Source organism: Carassius auratus, chromosome 50 (assembly GCF_003368295.1).
Source record: "Carassius auratus strain Wakin chromosome 50, ASM336829v1, whole genome shotgun sequence".
NCBI lineage: Eukaryota > Metazoa > Chordata > Actinopteri > Cypriniformes > Cyprinidae > Carassius > Carassius auratus.
Genome location: NC_039292.1, coordinates 18,382,965 through 18,406,586, shown reverse-complemented (window position 1 = coordinate 18,406,586; position 23,622 = coordinate 18,382,965). Strand labels below are relative to the sequence as shown.

At 38.4% G+C, this 23,622-nt stretch overlaps 2 gene segments (V, D, J or C); one reads left to right on the top strand and one right to left on the bottom strand.

Moving 5' to 3' along the window:
* Positions 1-5,679: 5,679 nt before the first annotated feature.
* On the bottom strand, positions 5,680-6,525 carry LOC113066478 (immunoglobulin kappa variable 3-15-like). The segment is given in 2 exon segments: positions 5,680-6,356; positions 6,459-6,525. Coding segments are annotated over 2 exon segments (372 nt in total).
* A 1,598-nt stretch (positions 6,526-8,123) lies between these two features.
* Positions 8,124-8,888, top strand: LOC113067229 (immunoglobulin lambda constant 7-like). The segment is given in 1 exon segment: positions 8,124-8,888. A coding segment is annotated over 1 exon segment (393 nt).
* The last annotated feature ends 14,734 nt before the right edge of the window (positions 8,889-23,622 follow it).

Below are 23,622 nucleotides of genomic sequence, written 5' to 3'. Positions count from 1 at the left end.
GATAATGCTAACTAAAGTTACCAACCTCCCTGCAAAACTCTCAATGGCAGCCAAGGAGATCATGATTGCACTGATAAGTCTACCGTGCAAAAACGCAATACAGGTTTTTATTTTATTTTATTTTTTTATTAATGATCTTCAGTCTTCACGGACCTTCGAGGGGTTTAACCAGACGGTTATACGAGCTCCACCAATCAGATGCATCACTGTGGGATTGTGGGATTGTTCAGGATTGTGGGTAATGAAGTACTTAGCCAAGACATAGCGAATAAAAGGCATTTAGATCAAAACAAGGTTAGTGCCCCCATGATCTTTTTACGTTTATATGAGCATATACTGTTGCTTAGTACAGCCGTAGCTGGTTTTAAGTCTACCATGTATGGTTACGTTTTAATGGCTTATACCCCAAATGTCAATGCAGAAATTGCATTGAATTTTTAGTTCCGGCACCAGCTGTTGGTGGGACTGTGATGCTCTATAGCCTAGATATCACAACATTGTCCTTTGCGTCATTAATCGCAAATGATAATTTATTAAAACGTCTCACTACCCAACTACCTACAGTAGCTTAATTTGTGGAGGACGAAGAGAAAGCACCCATTTGGCAAATGAGCCAGTAGTGAGAAATAAATAATAACTTTTAAGTAGGGTCCAGTGCCTTTTCGATACTTTTAAAATGGTACTGGCGCCTCAACGTGCCTGAACCGATACTTAAAAAAAAAAAGAACTAAAAAAAAAAAATATGGATAACATTAAAGAACATTACAAATATTTAAAATAAATCCATAGCTTTCACCTTGGATGCTCTCATTTCCCAAGTTGTGCTTCCCTTAATCTAAGGCTAATAAATGTATTTCACAATCTGGGTCATTATTTAATACAAAAGTACACATAATGTTTCCACTGTATCTCTGTCACTCACTCTGATATTTAGTTAAGATGAGTGCTGTCTGTCACTGTCTTAAATCAGTTCTGTGAATGACTGTATGCTCATTCTTTATAAAGTAGCAACAATCTTGTTTTTAAAATACAGTACTGTGCAAAAGTCTTATGGAAAAGAAAGAATAGTGTTTTCACCATAAAAAAAAAGTGTTTTAAGCCAGTTATTTATATCTTTTGCTGCAATGTGTCAGTAGGACAGTAGTTTGCCATTAATTTTAATAATAATCTAGTGCGATTTTGAATGCACAAGCAGTTTGACGATGGCAAAATGAATGTTTGGAAATGTAAACTGATATTTTATACTGACAGTGACACTCTACAGCAAAATATATAAATAACTGGCCGAACACCATTCTTTTAAGTGAAAATACTGCCTAAGACTTTTGCACAGTAGTGTATGTACGTATGATTAAATGAAGTATATTTAAATAAGTGTAAGGAAACAGCTGTTTCGTGATTAGCGGTGACAAGCGAAAACTTTACACTAGATGAGAAACCGACTGATCGTGACCTTTTGTAAACTGTATTTATGACAAAGAACTTCACAGATACAGATATTCTAGCAATCTATCGGTAAACACACACCTTGTGTCCTCTGTCTCTGTTTGAGCTCGCGCTGCTCCACCGTGGTCGGCGGATTGAAGAGCGCGCTGAAAGACGGGAGGAGACCGGACTGACGCCGGTTTCATTTGAAATTTAAGCGGACTGACTCTGAGGCGATCTGATACTACTGGTTCCAACCTACTTTTAAGAAATATATTTTTTGATAAACGAACCCAAAACTGTCTATGCAGTGTGATGTGACTTGTGTCATGTGCAGGTGTGATGGATCGCGTATGGACCAATAGGGTGTCGGAATGGTGTGTATACTTCTCATCCAACCACAATCAAATTATTTATCTGGATAGGGTTTCTTTCTTTCTCTCTCTCTGAACGATAACAATCCGGAATGAAATAGCAGTAACAAAGCTATTTTTTTAAATGTAAGGAGTAGAAAGTACAGATACTTGCGTGAAAATGTAAGGAGTAGAAGTAAAAAGTCGGCTGAAAAATAATTACTCAAGTAAAGTATAGATACCCCAAATTTCTACTTAAGTACAGTAACGAAGTATTTGTACTTCGTTACTTGACACCTCTGCAATTCATAATTTATAACACAACATTCACAAAACAGTGAGATAATGTCAATTGGTGTTTATATCAATTAAACCACTTTTATGACACTTGTATGCTTTTAAGAATAACAGGTAGTGTTTTTTTTTAAACTTTAGATTAAAAATGTTCCAGTCAAACTTTGCTAACATGCTATAATTATTATAGCTGTATCAAATAAAATAAAATAAATATAAAAACATTGGAAAGAATAATTACGGCTGACATGACCAATCCTGTGAGAGATCATCATAAAGTCCTGTAACACAGCATTGCTTCAACACACACATACCAGAGGACTTCTGTTTGCTTGAGCACAAGATGACCATCTTAATTTCTCATCCTGAGCAAATCATTTCCTTGGTCTTCCTCCTCTTCTGTGAAACATGATAATCTTACTCTGTGTGCAATGAGCAATATTGCTCATTAAACATATAATTAAGTTAATTTGAAGTAAGATTCAGACCAGAGCATTTGATGAGTAAACAAATGTACCTGGGAAGAGCTGATCGTGGCAAGAGTCGCTGAGACTCAGTAATAGCTCTTTTAGTTTTTAGGAAGGTTTGTGAGGGTTGGCTCCCCAAAAACTTCTGAAAAAGAAGAACAGCATTATCTGCAAACAATCCTGTAAGACAGAAAGAAAGGAAATATTATTTCATTACATGCAACTCATACATTACTATATACTTTAACTTATACATTACTTACATACATTATTTTTTAGACCATGAAAGCATTAGTGAATTATTAAGACTTTGATGTGGGACTGTTTTTATGGATCATTTTAAAGACTTTTCCCCTTTCCAGATACCCACACTTGAGGTCTTATTCACTTGAGAGTGTGTGTACGTGACTATGAGACTGTCCCCGGTCTTAATAATGCCAAAGCACAGTGTCCTTAACACACACTAAACCTCTCCAATACTGCTCCGGAGCGCTATACAACGCTTAGTGTATCCCATCATGCATCATGTTTTGGAAATAATGTGAGACTTTTTGCAGAGATCTCACAGGAGGTCACGCAACTTTCCAATGTTTGTGAAATATTAATTATAATAATTAGAAACTGAGACTAATTTAGTAGTAAAACAAAGTGTTGCATGTTTTCTTGGTGCACAGAAAAGTATATTTATTTTGTACATCATTTGTAACTTCTTTTTATCACTTAATTAGAAGCACCACAAAATAAATTGTCATCTTTAATAGGGTTAATAGGGCACTAATTTTAGCGCTTTGGGTTCTAGAGAAGCGCATTAAAATGTATTATTAGGGACTATTGAAAAGACATTTAGAAGTTTCTTTTAGAATACAAAGTTGAAACGAAATTTGTCATGTTAAGATCGACACACATTGTGATCTTCATGCTCACTTGGGCCAAATAAAGGAAATGTGCAAAGATGGCAAGTGTGGGTATTTGGACCGTACAACAGTTTAAGAAACAACAAAATGCTGTGCAAATGATAACAGCAGGAATGTTTGATAAAAGGGACAAACTATCACAGACCAATCTTCCTCTGCAGCTTTCTGTCTTCTCCATTTCTGAAGGAATACCTCTCCACAAACACCACTGGGGTGACTGCTTACTTTACGTCTTTTCAGCTAAAAAATTAATACAAAGGGAAAGAAAATAAAACAGAATTATATACAGAATGTTAATAGTGATCTGTGAGCAAAATATTTAAGATATAAACAAATATGAATTGAACTGCAAGATGGGAATTTTTTTTTTTTTTTTACATTAAAAAGGTATTACAAGCATGGTACAGTAAATGTGATTACTGTGAAATAAGTCATATAAAAGCACATTAAAACACTACCATTACAGTGGTACAACTATAGTTAATTTGGTGATTAATGTGCTATTACTATACCACAGTAAAACTACAGTTACTGTGGTAAAAAAAAAAAAAAAAAAAAAAAAAAGAAAAACATGGTAAATGTCTTGTTTACTGGGTTTTACCTACTTTTGTAGGTGTCATGGTTACCATGATGTTACTACAAATACAACTTACATCTTTGAACCTGAAATGAATATAAAACGGATCCCACGTTTGTGGCACGTCACGTCACGTGACCGATAGAGTTTAACCAGTTAGCAGCTGTGTTCATTTAGTTAAACACAATGAAACTCAAAGACAGCCTCAGATGACCGATGTAATACAGAGAGTAAACATAAGGCGCTAATCTAATTAATAAAGAAGACAGAATACGTTTTATGACAGGCATTAAAAGAGCATATTTACTACTACTCACCATAGACTGTATAACTAACCCAACCTGCGGCTCTTGCAAACTGATGTAAAGTATCGCGATGTGTGCTGAATGAGACTTCTTGAACGTGATTTCAAAGCGATAAACATCTCATGTCAGTGACGCTGGAGCATAGACAGTAAAAGAAATGGACACAGCGACCCCATTTGAACTCAATTGAGACGAATGAATCCCAGTTTTAGCGTTTTTTAGCACTTCCGTTTCTGACGCGCAGACTCAAACGAAGCTTGACGACGTCAGCAACCTGTCTGCCAGATGTAAATCTTCTAAGTGGCTGTGCGTGCAAACTGCCATCGTCAATCTTGCAGAGACGGCGAGCTTGAACGGGGAGTTCTTTGTCGTGAGTGAGCAGGAGTAAGTATTCTGATTAATTATTTTGTATAGTATTTTAAAATGTAACGCCAGTACGCCATATTAAGTTAATTGCCTGCGAGCTTCTCCACTTGTCTGTACGGTAATGCGACAGAGAGCCGAGTGGTTATGACGCAATCGTTAGCCTATTTTTTACAAAAACTGTTTATACGGGGCCATAATGTAACATAGAAGGTAATGGAGCCCTTTATACATTGTCGTGTATCTTTAGAAATAAATAATGGACAAACAGAGTCTTTAAACGCCTCAGATGTAAAGTTATTTGCTGTCAAAGTAACGCCAAAATGAATGGGAGTCAATGGGAATGCTAACGCAAGTGAAGCTCTGCTAAAAGATGGCAGCCCCCACCTGACTTCAACTTCCGGTCGAGTTCCTTGCCCCTTGCGCTAGAGGCGCTTGACCACGCTTCAGTTTTTGACGCTTTGGGGTTGACGCGCGTGGTGGGAGGGGCGGCACTGTTTATTAATTATGTATTATTATTATTTAGGTCTTTCTCGGTTATTATTTTGAAGCTGTGTTGATTTGCTGTTTATTAATGTTTTTTAAAACTATAACGCTAAATCTATCAACATTTATTTAGATGTTATCATTCATTCATTTCTTTATTTTAATTATATTATTTCGGTTTTATTACAGGTGAAATATTACAGTAAGCCAGAACACGGGCCGAGCGGGGCTCATTCTAAACCCATTAGCGAACAATAATAATGAGAGCATAAATTGTAAGAAAATTTAGCGGCATAATTTAATTATACCATAATGTATGCTGGGAACCATGGATGGTTTTTGAGTTATGGTGGCACCCATCATGCACTGTGACATGAAGCTTTTTATTGATTGAAAGTGTCAAAGCTTTAGCTTATATTTCACAGATAAATACCTGCAGAAACAGAACGTATTACAGAACATAACATATTATGAACATGTGGTGGCCTGGGAAAATTTTCCAATTCATTAATTGTTTTTGAAGTCCAAACTGTCATGTGAGTCACATCAGGCCTCGGTGTGTGATCTGTTTGATAGTTCTTCTATTCGTTGATTTAGATGAATAAGACGAATAAATACTGGCTGCACTTTACAATGATCACACAATTAATGATTGATGATATAATGTACTGTATACACCTATTAAATAAGTGTGGTAAGATAATAAATAAATAAATATTGTATTAAATCTCTCTAATTTTTGCTATAATATTTGTGTTGTCATCCATCAGCAGCTGCAGTATCTCTCAGCTGTATCAGTGCAATCACTGTGACTCTGACTGATGGAGGTTTTTGTACGACTCTTTATCACTATGTGAACACATCTTTACTGTTGATGTAGTGGTAACTCTGACAGTAATAATGTCCTGTATCTTCAGTCTGGACTCCACTGATGGTCAGAGTGAAATCACTGTAAGATCCACTGCCACTGAATCTAGATGGAGTTCCAGTGTAACGGGTTGTTGCATAATATATGAGGAGTTTAGGAGCTTCTCCAGGTTTCTGTAAATACCAGGCTAAATAATTACCACTATACACATTACTGCTGGTTTTACAGTTTATTCTGACTTCTTGTCCTGGTTGAGCTGCTGTTATTGATGGACTCTGAGTTACAGTGATCTGTCCTCTACTCTCTGAAAGAAAGAACAAGAATAACATTAAGAAACAACTGTAAATGATTAATATTTTACACTTCAGAGAACGAATAATCATAATTAAAACTGTATTACACAAACCTTGAGCAAACAGTGTGAGAGTCCAGATGAGGATGATGATGTTGTTCATTGTTGTTGTTGTGTCTTGTGTGATGATGAAGATTGTGTTCTGTTCTGCTCTCAGTCATGAAGTGTTAAACTCACAGCACTATAAACTCTCTCAGAGCACTGAAGCATGTGCTGATGATGCAAAGAAGTGGGCAGGATTTACAACAGATCGAGCTGCTACAAGACTGATATACTAGACTAGAGTTACAGAATATATTACTCTATACATTCTATTAGATGAATCAACACCACTATAAGAAGAGAGTGAATTGTGAGTTTGTTCATAAAGTATCAGGACTGACTGTAAATCTCTAATCAGAGTTCATGGTGTCTCTCTGTCTATCATCAATCCTCCTGTTAGCCTGAAATTGTAAAATGGACAGAAAACATTCTGTTAAAAATGGTGACAGATGGAAACTTTAGTTTTAGCTGGAGACTCCCTACAAGCCCAGATACCTTTTTATTTTATTTTCTTTTCTTTTCTTTTCTTTTCTTTTCTTCCTTTTTTATTAAAACCTTACATGAACAAATGTGTCTTGATTCTTTTGTCTGAAGCTGCAGGTTTCTCTGTGAATCATGATTGAGCTTCATATGAACAACAGAAGAATCATTATGAGAAACTCCATGACATCATCCATGATGAAAGAGGTCAAAGGTCATCTCAGAAGTCATCAAATATATTTCTTCAAAATAAAATTATGCAAGCAGATGACAGGGTAATGAGTGAGAAATGTAGGATATTAATTCAAACTGAATCTTGTCTATTGTAAATTGCATTACTGTCATAAAAACTTCCACTAATTATGAAAAGAATGTCATTGTTTATCAAGCAATAACAACTATTTAGAAAATATTTTGTCTTTGTTCTTACTTCATGACAAGCATTTTGTCAAACTAAATGTCTGAGAGTTGTCAGCAGCTGAGGTGTTTGTGCTCTCAGTGTGTTGAAGTGTTGTTTCTCTCTCTCTGCTGGAGTTTGTGTTCACTCGAGTGGAATAGAGGTTTTTGTTCGAGTGTTTCATTCGATTGTATCACTGTGGTACACTTTCGGTGGAGGAACTAAACTGGTGCTCGGTAAGTCTGGATCTTTTAACTTACACAAAATTGTTGAAATATTGTTTAAATGATTTTAATGTTTAATAGGAATTATTTTATTGTCACCTTAAGAGCTTCAAAATAACTTTATATATACTCAGCAAACAATTATTGTCCAAACACATTACTATATTGTCTCACTTTGAGTATTATCAGTTTTATAATTTAGTATGACAAAATGCTGATTTATTTTGCTGCATTTTTTACACTGATCATATAAAGATTTGTCATCATAATGCAAATATAGTTTTTGTAGTTCAAAGATTTTGAATCTCTTTTGCTCATATTGTGCATTAAAAAACATACAAAATACAAAATATATGAATGTTTAGGAATGTTTTTGAAATATTGTGAAATAATTTGCATTTGCATTGTAATAGTTTGAAAGGTGTAAAAAAATAAGTAAAAACAAAAGTCCGTAAAAACATTTTAAGTTCAAGTAAGATATAATGTAAGAACTTTATGACAATACTGTATATTAAATTATACTGAAATTATACCAGTCAGTGTCATTGTACATTTGGTTTCATTTTATGTTGTTTCATTTATATAGTATAATATGTATATAGTGATTGTGTAGTTTGTATATTGTGTATATATCAGCTGTAGTGATGAAGAATAAGATGAATGATGAGATTGTTGTGATTTTTACTGCATCTCACACGTCTGCTGCTGAAGTCATGTTGAAATGATGTGAATGCTGCAGGGCAGAAGAGTGCTGGAGCTGCAGTGTGTTTTCTCTGTGTTTGTGAATGTGTTGTGTTTGTCTCCTGCAGCTGGTCCCACAGTGAAGCCCTCAGTGTCTCTGCTGCCCCCCTCTTCTCTGCAGATCTCTGGAGACTCAGCCGCACTGCTCTGTCTGCTCAGCTCTTACTCTCCACAGGGGGCGCTGGTGAGCTGGACACTGGACGGCTCAGAGGTCACCGAGGGGGTTGTGACCAGCGCAGAAAGCGAGCAGGACGGCCGCTACAGCCGCAGTAGTGTCCTGACCCTCAGCAAAGCACGCTGGGAAGAGGGAGAGCTGTACGTCTGCAGAGTAACACATGATGGAGCTCCTCATGAAGCCTCGTTCCACAAGAGTCGCTGTTAGTCGCTCGCAGTGCTGATGTTTCTCCAGTGAGCGCTGCTCTCTCCTGAAGATGAGTGTATCTGAGTGTCCTGTGTCAGGCAGGATTCACATGAGTCTAGTGCTGCAGCTGTAGTCATTTACAACTCAATACTGAAAGAGAGCTCTAGTGTCAAAGCACTGGCTGATCTTTCAATCTGCTGTGTTTGCTGCAACATTCAATAAAGCTTCTCAACAAACTCCATTTGTGTCTGACAACATCATTCAACTAACAGATGAAGATGCATGTAGTGTTTGTCCAGGTGTTTTTCAGAAGCTCGATCACTAGCAGTAAATCTAGTCAAATAAAGCTCTTGGGGTTTGAACATGGTCTCTGGAGACAGAGCTGCTCTATTCTGAGAGGATCACAATCACTCCACACTCACAATGTAAATGAGATTTTCAGTCCACACTCCCAGTGTCTCTGTTTGATTGGTTACATGATCTGAACTGAAACAGACCAGTTTCACTTCTGCTGTATTTAAGGAGCCCAGGTGAAAAGGAAATGTATTTAAATTGTGCTTTTTGGGATGTTCTTATATTTAAATCATGCCATATTAAATGTATTATTTTGAAACAATAAATATATCAAGCATATTTCAACTTTATATTATTTGCTATATATTTTAATATATTAAATTGTGCTTAATTGGAAGCACTTTAATTATATCTAGTGCAATTTAAGTTTATTTCTTTACAATTAATTAAAAAACTTCAAAAAGATCCTGTTGTTAAATAAATAAATAATCCACGTCCAGGCACTCAAAGTAAAAAGTGTTAATTCTAAGACAGGGCTACTTTTTAAAAGGACACCAACGTGTGTGTCAGCCCAAGCAGGCCTTCACTGGGGTGTGTGACAACAGAGCAGGGGTGTCAAACTCAATTTCTGGAGGGTCGGAGCCCTGCAGAGTTTAGATTCATTCTTAATTAAACACACCTGATCCAACTAACCAAGTCCTTCAGGCTTATTAGATAAGATTAAATTCAACTTTATTGTCACTGCACATGTAGGTACAAGGCAACGAAATGCAGTTGGCATTTAACCAGAAGTGCAATAAGCAGTAAGTATAGAATATACAAGGTCTACAATATGTACAATAACTATACAGATAAGTATTATGGACATAATTTACAGATATAAATACTATCAGCATGATATACAGATAGGTGTACTATTAACATACTATACACATGGATTATGTAAAAGTTTTTGTACACTATAGGCAGAACTATGAAAATCATTTACACTATTGCAATGGACAGTGAAGTGCACAGAAAAAAAATAGTGTGCAAATGGATTACTCAGTGCTTCTTGATAAACAGACAGTAGTGCAAGTAATAACAAGGTTACTGTTTTTTTGTTTGTTGTAAATTAATAAATCAGTTCGATGTAGTTGTGAATAGGGGAGGAGTCTGTGTGTGTGGTGTGTGTGGGTGTGTATGTGTGTGTGTGTGTGTGTGTGTGTGTGTGTGTGGGGGGGGGGGGGGGTTCAAAGGGCAGAGTTCAGCAAGGAGACAGCTGTAGGGAAAAAAGCTGTTCCAGGATCTGCTGGTTCTTGTCTGGAGGCTCTTGAAGCGCCTCCCGGAGGGCAGGAGGTTAAACAGTCTATGGTCAAGGTTAGAGGAGCCCTTAAGAATGCTGCAATCTCGACGTAGACAGCGTTTTCTCTGGATGGCCTTAATAGCAGGAAGTGATGTCCCTCTGCAGTGCCTTGTGGTCAGCCACTGAGCAGTTCCCTATACCAGACTGTGATACAACTGGTCAGGATGCTCTCGATCTTACACCGCTAAAAGTTCACCAAGAGGACTGAAGACAGCTGTGCCCGTATTCATAAAGAATCTTAATGCAAAAGGTAGCTCCTAGTGACAAAATTCTAAGAAAATTCTTAGAAATGTGGGCGTTTACTCTTAAAATTAAAGAAAAAATCCTAGTAAAGAAAAAAGTAATTCAGAAAGAGGTCTTAATGTCAAACTTGTTAGGAGGACAGACAAGGACTTTTAAGAGGCTTAAGAGTTTCTTTAGCAGTTGAGAAAATGGCAGAAAGACAAAGAGGCAGAAGAAATGTGTTGCGTTAATAAGACGGTATAGATTATATAATAAATTATAACTTAATATATAAATTAAAGTAATCACTACATTACAATATTTGGCAACTTGGAAAATGCAGCAATGCAATAGTGATGATTTGGGTCTGTCACAACCTTCTGTAAGCAGAGTGATCACACAAACATTACAGCACTTTCAGAACATATTATTGTGTTACAGTTCATTTCATTTCCACTAGACATTCCCACCTTTGCAGGCTCAAAAAACTGCATTTATGAATCGGTGCGCACAAGCAGGGGGAATGAACCGTTAATAGTTTGTGCTATATGCTCACATGTCTGCTTCTTGTCCCTTGCTGTGACACCCGGCCCGAATTATCTTTTAAGAATGGCCTTGTGTTCATCCATTAACTGGGCTAACAGTAAACACTGTTCCTCTGTCCAGTTTGGCTTTCTTGCCCTTCTTGGTTTTGATTAAACCAACATTCAAATGGCCACTTAAATAGGACAGCAAACACTGTAATTAGAAAGAGTGGATCAATTTTTACCATTCTAAGCCAATCAAATACCTTATAGGAAATTACAAGCATGGTAAATAAAAAAGGATTTATATACACACATGTGTGTGAGAGAGAACGGTCAAATAGGATATATTACGCATGTAAATTCAAAGTGAGAGTTAGAATAGACCCTATACTTAAAATCACTCTTTTTTTCCTTTTTGGACAACCAACCAATCACAGTCTTCAAAAGATTGTATCATACATAGCAACGGGGTCAACCCCAACTCCTCACTAAGATGAAAGTTTTTGTCTTTTCCTTACTCAGAGTTGCTCTCAGATCGGTCCCGAATTGCTTTTGAGCTAAGACCCCTACATAAAAGTTTTTAAGCTAAATTAAGAGTTTTCTGAGAGGATTCTTAGAATCTTTATGAATACGGGCCCTGGTTCTTCTTCAGTGTCTTAAGGAAGAAGAGGCGCTGGTGAGCCTTCTTGTGCAGGCTGGAGGTATTTGTAGTCCAGGACAGGTCCTCCGATATGGTGGTTCCCAGGAACTTGAAGCTGGAAACATGTTCAACAACCATCCCATTAATGTGGATGGGGTCATGCGTGCTTCCTTTCTTCTTCCTGAAGTCCACAATGAGCTCCTTTGTCTTACTGGTGTTAAGGAGCAGGTTATTGTCAGTGCACCATGTGGCCAGGTGCTGTACCTCTTCTCTGTAGGCAGTCTCATTGTTGTTACTGATGAGGCCGATCACTGTGGTGTCATCTGCAAACTTAATGATGGAGTTGGATCCATGCACAGGTTTGCAGTCGTGGGTGTAAAGTTGTAAAGGAATGGGCTCAGCACACAGCCCTGTGGTACGCCGCTGGTCTCCATGTCTCCAAGTTTTGTGGTCAGCATGGAGGGAATGACGGTGTTAAATGCTGAACTGAAGTCAACAAACAACATCCTAACATATGTGTTGTTATTGTCCAAGTGTGTGAGTGCAGCACTGTGCATACTGCATCCTTTGTGCTCCTATTTCTGCAGTAGGCAAATTGGTGTGGGTCCAGTGTGGGTGGGAGGCAGTCTTTGAGGTGTGCTAGGACCGAAGCACTTCATAATGATGGGTGTGAGTGCAATGGGGCAGTAGTCATTTAAGCACAATGGGAGGAGTGTTTCGGCACTGGATGTGGTCTTAAAACATGTTGGCACAGTTGCTTGGCTGAGGCACAAGTTGAAAATGTCTGTTAAGACCCCTGCAAGCTGCTTTGCACAAGCCCTGAGCACACGTTCAGGAATGCCGTCCGGGCCAGCAGCCTTGTGCCTAGGATTGTTTCTGTCAGACGCACTCTCTATAGATTTATTTTTCATAGATGGAGTTTCTCGCTCAAGTTCACATTTTAAGAGCAAGTGAGAGCACTGGTGCCTCCATCTGTCCTGCTGTTCAGTGTCCACACACACTTCACTAGCGCACATTTCTGTAGGTCAACATTAGATTGAACGGCCATATAAAGTTATTATTACCCCTCTGGGGTTCTTCATTTATGAGTCACACTCAGGACCTTCGGGTCAAAAATGACCCAGAGGCCGGGATTCAGGTATACTTTTTTTCAGTAAAATCAATCAAATGTATTTTTGTTCAATAATATTTTTTCTTTCTTTTTTTGTGTTTTGAGAGAATTTTATGATAATAATAATGAATAATGAATTTTTATGCAATAATTATGATCCATTTTTTCCCATTGAATATAATAGAAAATTTATATATATATGTATTTTTATTTTTATTTTTATTAATGCTGTATTTTATTTTAAAGTACAGCCAAGGCCTATAGAAAACAATTTTTGAAATTAGATTGGTGCCATCTGGTGGACAAATTAAGCATTTTTATCATGCAATAGCACATTTTTACCACTAGAGAGAATGTACAGCTCTCTGTAGAAAGGCTTGTGAATTCTAGTGATTTTTGCACATATTTGCCTATTTATTTCAGGTTGTGGATTTTAATATATAATCACAGATTCTCAAAGACTATTTTTGTCAAGTTTTTTTTTTTTTTTTTTGTTTGGTTGATTTAAATGGTAATTTCAAGTGCCAGTTTTACTTTATAATACAGTCAAACCTGAACATTGCACTAGAAAGAGAACAAATGGAAAGCATTTTGTTACCCATTGTTTTAATTCTAACTTAATAAAAAAAATGACATTATTTAAATCATAACATATTTTTATTTACCTTTTATTATAAACATTTCCATTAAAATTATTTTTTGCAATTCAATGAACAGTAACTCTTCAAAATTGCCAACAGCAATTATGAACAAAAAACAAAAATAACAGCAAACGTATAATCATTTTCAAACAGTACATGTAAATGGAAAATAGAAAAATAAAAAAAGTGTCACGCTGGGCCTGGGTCGCTCGAATAGGCCTGGAGGTTACTAGGGAAGAATTCCATCCTTTGACCTTACTCTGTTTGTGCGTGTGTGCGTGCGTGCGTGCACACGTGCTTGTGTGTGTGTGTTTGTGTGTGTGTGTGTGTGTGTTCAAGAGAGAGACATGGTGTGTGACTTTTGCATTTTGGATCCAATGTCTCCCCTTTATTTGATTCATTGATTTTATTTCACATATTCTCACATATCTCTGTTACAGTTTCACCAGTTTCATATTTCCCTATGTGTGTGTGTGTGTGTGTGTGTGTGTGTGTGTGTGTGTGTGAGTGAGTGTGTCTATTTTGCAACCTTGATGGCTTACAGCCTCATGCTTTTATTGCTGTGCACTTTATTTCTTACATTGATGAATAATTTCTTTTATTTCACACATTTCCCAAAATTAGCTTTTGCAATGATACTTTCATTTGTGTGTGTTTTTGTGTGTATAAGTGTGTGTGTGTGTGTGTGTGTGTGAATTTTTTTGTCTGTTTTGCACTCTTGATGTTTTAGAGATTCACCCCTTCACTGTTGTATGCTTTTTTTCTGCATCGTGGCTGATTTGTAGATTGTACACACAAAAAAACTCAGTATTTTCATATTTTTGCAAATTTCCCATTCATTTCCTATGTCGGGTCATTTTTGACCCGAAGACCCTGAGTGTGACTATTTTTTTTACGACCACTTAGACTTTTAAAATCCTGTCCCCAATTTTTTGGGGTGTTCATATACCAAGTACCAAAAAAGTCACCAAGTTTCGGACCATTCCGATGAAGCTACGATTTGTAACATTTTTTTAAAAAAAAATTTCGGGTCATAAATGACCGAAGAACCCCAGAGGGTTACATACATCTTTTAGATGAAAAGCTATATTTGAGGACTATGAATGATAGGTGGGCTTTTGGATGTACTGCCCGATGTAGGCAATTGTATTACCACATAGACCAGCCGTTACCGATCTCTCCTTTATCAGCCACACCAGAGCAAACAGGAGGAGAGCATAAAGACACAGGGCGAGTACAATTGAGTTCAAAATTAAAATATAAGCCTATAGTTTATACTTTATTTATTTAAAAGGTAGGCTATATTTGTGTAGAAAGTTGGGGATCAAAGTGTTATTACGATTTCAGGTCCCACCAACATTTTTTCCCGTCCTGTCCCAATCCTGTGATATTGATTTTGTTTACAATCAATGTCAGTCTCTAGTGTGAAGATGGATAACCAGCGTCAGCAGGCAAATCCCGGACGATCTCAGGTAATTGGTCTTAAATATTTTGTTAGTGGGTGACAGAAACATTCCCTTCGTGTGATATATAATGCGCATCTGGTCTGTAAAGCTGGTTGTGTAATCAGCAGTAAATCTCCATCACCTGCGCACTTTCATAAGGAGCAGCATTAGCGTTCGACTTGAAGCAGCTGCACGAGTCGCATTGGAGTGACGTCAACTCCCTGGCTAGACTGATTGAGAACTGATTGGCTAGAGGCGCTCTGTCAATCTAGAACTTGTGGCCAATAGTGACGCTGAAGCCTCCCCTGATGTACATGAAACTCAAAGTGCAACTTTTAGAAACGCAAGCGTAGAATGTGGAAACAAGAGCAAAGGGGAAAAAACCACAAGCACACAAAACATAACATATGAGCAGGAAACCTGATTTTGTTTGCAATTTGGAAAATTTTGAATTCATGTTTCAGTTTTGTGTAGTCCATGACTGCCCTGTTTGTTATTTAAAAAATAGCATTTGTTTTTTCGGTTTTGTGCATCATTATTTTACACGTGTATTTATTTATGCTTATTATTTTTCGATCTGTGACTGCAATACATTTGGCGGGATTCTAATCCCATAATTGTCAGGTAGAGGTGTATTCACATCTGTAAGGATAGGTAAATAATCTGTTTTAAAGTTTCAACACTTTGTGTGGTTGTTTAATGTCTCTAGAATGCTATAATGGCAACACTACTGTGAGGGCAGGTGATATTGTTTGAATAAATATATTGCTTTCGGAAAGCTTCTTTACTGAAACATTAAAAGAGTCATGACATTCACATACCTCACAAATGTTCATGTACGTGGAGGGCTGCTCTTCAAATCGTTAGTTCACCAAATAATTAAAATGGTCATAATTTACTCTCCCCATGTTTTTCCAGACTCATACAAACTCTGCTCGTTTTTTGGAAAACATATGAATATATTTAATATTTTCTTAATTTGTGTCCTCCATTGCTGGTGAGGGAGACCAGTATTTTATTTTGATCATACATGTTTGCTATCATATAATTTAAGATTTATTCATATATAAATATCAGAATGAATTACTTCTACAATAACTCTATATTTATGAGGCTTGAAAATACTGATTATCTAAACTATTTTTGTGTGAACTTTACCTCTAAGAGCGAAGACCAAGAATGATGACTCTCCAAATCAGACAAGACAACTCCAACATTGGTTTGAGTTCTGCAATAAAAAACACAGACATCAATGGTTTTAATGAAATGAGCACGTAATCACACTGTTGTTGCATCAAAATGTGAAGTAAACGGACAGGAGACAACAGAAACATTTCTTTTCTAAAAATAACTTACATAAAATCTCAAAAGATTGATGCTCTCCCATGTCTCTGGCTTTTAAGATCTACAAAAACAAACATTATTTTACTCTTAGTAAAAAAACAACAACAACTGATAACATGAAATTATGAAGTTTAATTGCCTTAAACTATCTTTCCCTCTCTTCAGAAGAAGCTGAGAAAACCACCTCCTCACACAAGCAGACTTGTGTGTCCTTAAATCCAGTTAGTTTGAGTTCTGCAAAGAGGGACATCAATGGTTTCAATATAATATGAACATATACATACATACGTACATACATATATATTTATAAATAATCACACTGTTGTTGCATCAAAATGTGAAGTTAACAGGCAGGAAACAACATAAACATTAATTTTCTAAAAAAAAAAAAAAAAATAAATAACTTACATCAGTCTCAGAAGAATGAAGTTATCTTGTCTCTGGATTTCAACATCTAAAAAAAACAAACATTATTGTTATCTTAATAAAAATAAAGATAACTTGATGTTATTCTGAAGTTTACTCTCCTTAAACCGTCTGTCCCTCTCTTCAGAAGAACACCTCCTCCTCATCCTCACACAGGTCTGTGACTCCTCACACAAACAGCTTCTGTGTCTTTAACTCTCGGCGCGAGGACAATGAAGACATGAGCTCGACAAGTCTGAAATATTACATGTAATCACCGGCGGCGCCAGGGGGGGTCTTGGGGGGTCTCAAGACCCTGCCAAAAAATGCCTTGACCCCCCATTTGACCCCCCAGCCTCTTCCTGATTAAAAAAAATATATATATTCGGGATAAAGATCCAAAAGTGTTTCTCTTCAAACTACGCAGAACAATAATAAATAATAATTATTTCGACATTTATTCATACACTGAACCGAGAACCGTTTCTGTCGGACGTGTTCGATTCGAGAACCGATGAGCTGATGATAACTGCGCATGCGTGATTCAGTGTGAAGCAGACTGACACAGAGCGCATCTGAACCGAACTGATTCTTTTGGTGATTGATTCTGAACTGATTCTGTGCTAATGTTATAAGTGCGGGTAAACCAAAGGCTTGAATGAAGGGCAATCATCGCCAATGACGGCATTACATCGAGCGCAAAAGAACCGGTGACCCATTTTTTTTCTCAACTGGTTTATTTGATCGAATTGTCCGAAAGAACCGGTTCACTTGCTCCTTTGCCCCTTAAGTGCCCTTTTGTCAAAAGCAAAATTTCCTCGAATTTTTTTGTAATAACATACACTTTTGTGAATGCCTGCCCATGCCCAATCATAATATTAGTACAATTTATTAATAATAATTTAGCCGTAAATAAAATGACCAACATAAAGACCGTTCACCTGACAACGACCTCATCCAACCGGGAAGATTCCTCATGCTGCATGCGCATTTTTTAATTGCTAAAGGATATTTTCAACATCGTGGCAGCTGGTAAGTGGTGTTTCATTCTCAGCGAAGTGATTTTGGTGTTTATTTACTTATTATTATTTTACAAGAACGATGTGATGTGAGAACATGCAGATATGTTGTTTATATTGCTGTGTGTAGCCTGTAGTGTAGAAGTAACACTAGCATGCTGTTTGAGGCAGAAAAGTTTCACAGGCATCGAGGGGTCTGGTCTTTTTTATGTTATTTGAATAAACTTTTATTATATTACAGTACTTATTTATTTTTAACATGTAAAAATAATTGTCACAACACTGGTAAGGCTTATTCAGATTTTCTCATTCTCTGAATTATCATTATAAAAATAAAAACAATTCAGAAATGAATTAAAATATAATTATAATTTAAATGTGATGCAAATATTTTTTCTACAATAGCAACAGAGTTTACCACAGCAAGACCAATTTAGCCTGTAAACTCAATAATATCTATCTGGAAATAAATGTAAAAATATCAATGTCACTAAAAATGCATAATATACCTGACATGAAAGTGAAGTGTGAAGGATATGAATAACAAATGTAGCCTGTCATTTGTTTACATTGCAAAGGTGTTTTTGTTGTTGAGTAGCAGTAATAAGCAGTTATTAGCCATGTCCACTGTATTTTTTGTTGGTTTTCATGAGACCCCCCTTGAAAAAACCAGGACCCCCCATTGCCCCCCCAATCAAAATTGTCTGGAGCCGCCACTGCATGTAATAATAAGTATATTAACATACTTTTAACAGTTACCACTTCAACAGCCTCAAAATAATTATGCTAGTCTTTACTACACAATGCCGTTTCCTTTATGAGACAAGCATACGTTCACTTTAACCGCGAAAAAAGAGACAAATTAACATGAGTGTAACCTTGACCCTAACCGTCTATTAACGCCTCAAAAAGTACAGATAATGTAAAATCTTATGTAAATATGACAAAATACATTCACGGACGTTATATTAAAAGTACATCTTCCGTTCAGTAACTTTTACATGAGGCAGTTAAGACCTCCGTGTCTGAGGCGAAAACCGCGTCCGTTTTTTTAAATATATATATATATATGTATATATATATATATATATATATATATATATATAAAACGTTAAGCTCCTTTGTTTCCGGCTTTCATAAAACCTGCCGCCTTTCATACAACCGGGTAAACAGTAAAAGATAACTTTACATTTTGAATATTTACTTACCATAGTCTTTCACTCGCTTCACGCTTCTTTCACGCTGAGAAAATGGCGGCTGCTCGCACTGGAGACGTACGATCTTGACGTGGCGTGCGTGCTCTCCTTCACGTCCGCGTCCTCAACCCAGCCCCACTGGGTTAAAGCAGAGACCTATTTTCAACCCAAACTTGGGTTAAAACATCCCAAAGTCCTATCCAACGGCCTCAACCCATCAGTTGGGTTGAAAAAACAACCCAGCGTTATTTAGTGTGTATATATAAATATATATATACAAATAGCTAGAAATATGAATCGTTCTTGTTAATTTTTACTAATACACTTACGAATCTGATTGAGTCTGGGTCACACATCAGCAGCTACCACTGTTGACAACATCTAACATTGGATGGAATAACGACTGCTCTGGTTCACCCTGTGTTGGAACATAGGGTTGGCGCAGTTTTGTTTTCTCCTCTGTCATTATTAATAGGGGTGTAAATCAGATGGCTCATCATGATATGATACAATATTGATTCTCATTACAAGCGATACGATATTTGACGATGCTTCAAACAATTCTGCGATACCAATACGATTCGATTTGTTACAGGAGTATATTGATAGATAGATATTTTTATATATTTATTTTAAACAACCATCTACATTTTAATTAAATCACAAATGCAACCAAAATATATAACATGAACGTTTATCTAAAATTTTATGAAATTTTATTTACACATAATGTAAATAAACAATTGAAAAAAAAAAAATCTGCTACTATGGGCTCAGTGCTAAAAATCATTTTTACAGATAACCAAATTACAAGCAATAGCATAAAATAAATACAGTACAACAAAGACACGTCAAATATTATTTATATATTTAGTAACACAAGGCACGACGTATTGCATACAAATCACAGCGAGAGCTTTTTTTTCTTTTTATATTTTTATTAATGCAGAGAACAAAAACATACAAATGTATAAACATACATCACATAATATTCACCACAATTTAATCACTACGAGAGCTTTCCAATATGCGCGCCACTGAGTGAACCTTACTACAGGCGCACATCGAATCTACCCGCAACTTCACACATATTCTTCATCTTGCACTCAATATTAAGTAATAGTTTATTTAATCGAATAAACTAATTCAGTAATTCTAAATGTAAAATAAATGCGCTGACTGTTTCGAGGGCTGCTTCCTCAATGATGTCGCATTTTGTAGGCCACAATACGTCATAGAAGTTGCCTCGTTTGAATCATTAACGTTACATTCAAAAGTAAAGAAATTACAACAATTACACCTCACAATGAATAATGGTCCATTTTAGAATTAAGACTTATTAAATCATGGTGTAAATTGTCAAACTACCTCACTAGTTATGACAAATGATGACATATCAAGAACCTGGTAAAACTTCAGTTAATTACTGTGTTCAATTAGCATCATTCACCTGTCTTTACTCCTCTTGATCGGCCATGTTGAAGAGACTGTAGCGAGTGACTCGCGTTCATGGGTCTGTTCCCGCCCTGGTTGTTAGGCAAAACGTGATTGGTTGGAGAGAGAGCTTGCTACGATTGGTCAGTGCAACATGGGCATTGTCTGATTGGGTTAAGTAGACGTTGGGTGGAGTCCACTTATTTGTGGATTTATCTGCACATCGACGCTAGAAGTGTTTCAAATCCACAAATGCACAGGAACCGATCCACAAATGCGTGCAGTGATTTACAAATGCACAGACAGCGATTCACAAATAAATGCCAGATAGAGTTGTGTTTGTGACATTAAACACATTTGTAAAAATATATTTTTTTATTTGCAAATCTCATTTTATTTATTTGTGTGTTTTATATTTTTTTGCGAAACTCTTTACATTAATTTGTGAATTTGATATATTTTTGTGAATCTTGTTACATTTATTTATGGATCATAATCGATTTATTTGGAATAATGCAACGATTCTAACCCCATAGTGTTCAGCAGAAGAAAGAAACTTATACAGGTTTGGATCAACTTGAAGGTGAGTTAATGATGACAGAAAGTCTGTCCCACGTCTCAAAGTCTACCTGCCTGCAGTATACAATACAATTCCTATCACAGTGCTACTGTTTAGGTAACCATTTACCTAAATTACCTAATTACCCTCCTCCACTCACAGCTCCTCCTCTCATACACAGACAGGACTTGGCCTTCAGGTATCCCCTCTTCAAATTCAGACTGTCATTTATCTGGATTTAAATAATTACTTTCATTTGAGAATGCTTGGAACAGTGGAGGAATGCAGTGGTGTTCTTCTGCATTATTCACTGTTCATGGAGATGCAGCCAAATCAAATTACCACAGAATGTTCAAAAATTGCTGTCATTATATTTCTTCTGTCTGACAGTGCTCTTCATTGAGACACAGACTCACAAATTTCCCTAAACACTTCCATTGGGAGAAATTTCCACCCCAAAAGAAATGTCTCTGTTACGTATGGTAACCCTCGTTCCCTGAAGGAGGGAACGGAGACGCCACGTCGTTGACCGACGAATATGGGATATCACTTCGATAGACCAATCTACTTCAAGAGTAAACTAAATGAGCCATTGCACATTGGCATTTAATTATTGCATCCAGCTGCCGCTGATCACAGCGTGAGAATAAAAGGGCAGCAGGTGCAATGCATACCAGCTTTTCGCTGAGGATCTGAGCCGGAGACCCGGCAGCTCGGCGGCGGTACAGCAACCATGGTGACGGGACGTGGCATCTCCGTTTCCTCCTTCAGGGAACGAGGGTTACCATACATAACCGAGACGTTCCCTTTCAGTCGGTCACTTTCAACGTTACGTCGGTGACCGACGTATGTGGAATACCAAAGCGCCATGGGTGCTGCCCCTTCCAGTGCCCTGTGCGAGCCGCCTGCGCCCCTATTAGGTGTAGGCCGGGGCTCGGAACAAGTAGTTCCACTCACCATTGTCAAAGCACTACCTCACTGGGTGAGATTGGATAACACATGGAAAACGTACACGTTCGCTTGGAACAGGGACACTGTGGAAGCCCCATCCTTCCAGAAGGAGGTCTCGGAGGCATATACACATATAGCATCCGTTTAGGAGTATAAAGAGAATTTTGAGGTGATTAAAACCCTCTTGGGAAGGCAGAAGTCTGCCGGGGAAACAAGGGGCTCTAAGGCTATACCATGGACTATACGCAAACGACTACCGCTTAGGTCTCAATATGGAACCCAGCCTTCCATGGTTCACATGGATTCATCATGAAGGCCTGGCGCCGGATGTTCCGCCACGTCCAGCTGCCTAGGGTTATGTAGGATCTCAACAGGGTCTACAGTACGGACACTCTGGAGCAGTTTTATCAAGCCGACACTAACCGGGGCCTCTCTGTGCCACTACCCTTTTGAGGTGAGAATACAGGAGGATACCGGCTCTACACAAAGGCTATAGAACCTAGCGAACGTGTTAGGGGTCGGCCAGCCCACAGCTCTACAGATATCTGTCAGCGAGGCGCCACGAGCCAGCGCCCAGAAGGATTCAACACTTCTAGTTGAGTGAACTCGCAACCTGAACGGGCAGGGCACACCCTGTGCCTGATTAGCCAGGGTTATTGCATCCACAATCCAGTGGGCCATCCTCTGCTTAGAGACAGCATTCCCCTTCTGCCGGCCTCCGTAACAGACAAAGAGCTGGCCTGAGGTCCTGAAGCTTTGTGTCCGGTCTACGTAGCACCTTAATGCTCGGACGGGACAGAGCAAAGCGAGGGCTGGGTCTGCCTCCTCCAGGGGCAGCGCTTGCAGGTTCACCACTTGGTCTTTGAGGGGTGTGGTGGTAACCTTGGGCACGTAGCCGGGCCGGGGCCTCAGGATTACCTGGGAGTCAGCCGGCCCAAACTCTAGGCACGAATCGTCGACCGAAAAAGCGTGCAGGTCCCCTACCCTCTCGATGGAGGCCAGTGCAAGCAGGAGCAAAGTTTTCAATGAAAGGAACTTTGGCTCGACTGAGTGCAAAGGCTTGAATGGGCCCTGCTGTAGTGATTTCAGTGCCAGAGTCAGGTCCCAAGAGGGTATGGAGGGGGGCCGGGAAGGATGAGGTAATGCTTACCTAAAGACTTCCCATTCACGGGGTCATGGTACACAGCAATAGCGGCAACCTGGACTTTGAGGGTGGAGGGAGACAGCCTTCGCTCCAGCCCTTGCTGCAGAAAGGAAAGCACAACCGCAATCGGGCATCTTCGGGGGTCTTCTCGGCGAGAAGAACACCACTCAACGAACAGGTTCCACTTCAAGGCGTAAGCATGTCTCGTAGACAGTGCTCTTGCCGAAGTGATGGTGTTCACTACCTCCTGGGGCAGGCCACCTAGAACCTCCGCGTCCCGTCCAGGGACCAGACATGGAGTTTCCAAAGTCTGGAAAAGTCTGGACGCGGGTGCCAAATGGTGCTCCGTCTCTGAGTCAGTACATCCTTCCTCAGAGGAATCGGCCAAGGAGGGGCTGTCGCGAGGAGTACTAGTTCAGGGAACCAGGTCCGAGTGGGCCAATACAGTGCGACTAGCAAGACTTGCTCCTCGTCCTCCCGGACTTGTGCAAGAAGGCTCACTGGGGGAAACGCATATTTGCCCCGCGGCCAGCTGTGTGCCAGTGCGTCCGTGCCGAGAGTTCCCTCGGTCAGGGAGTAGAACAACTGGCAGTGAGCGGTCTCTGGAGAAGCAAACAGGTCTTCCTGAGCGCCTCCGAACCATCTCCAAATCAGCTGGACCGTTAGGGGATGGAGTTGCCATTCTACTGGGAGCAT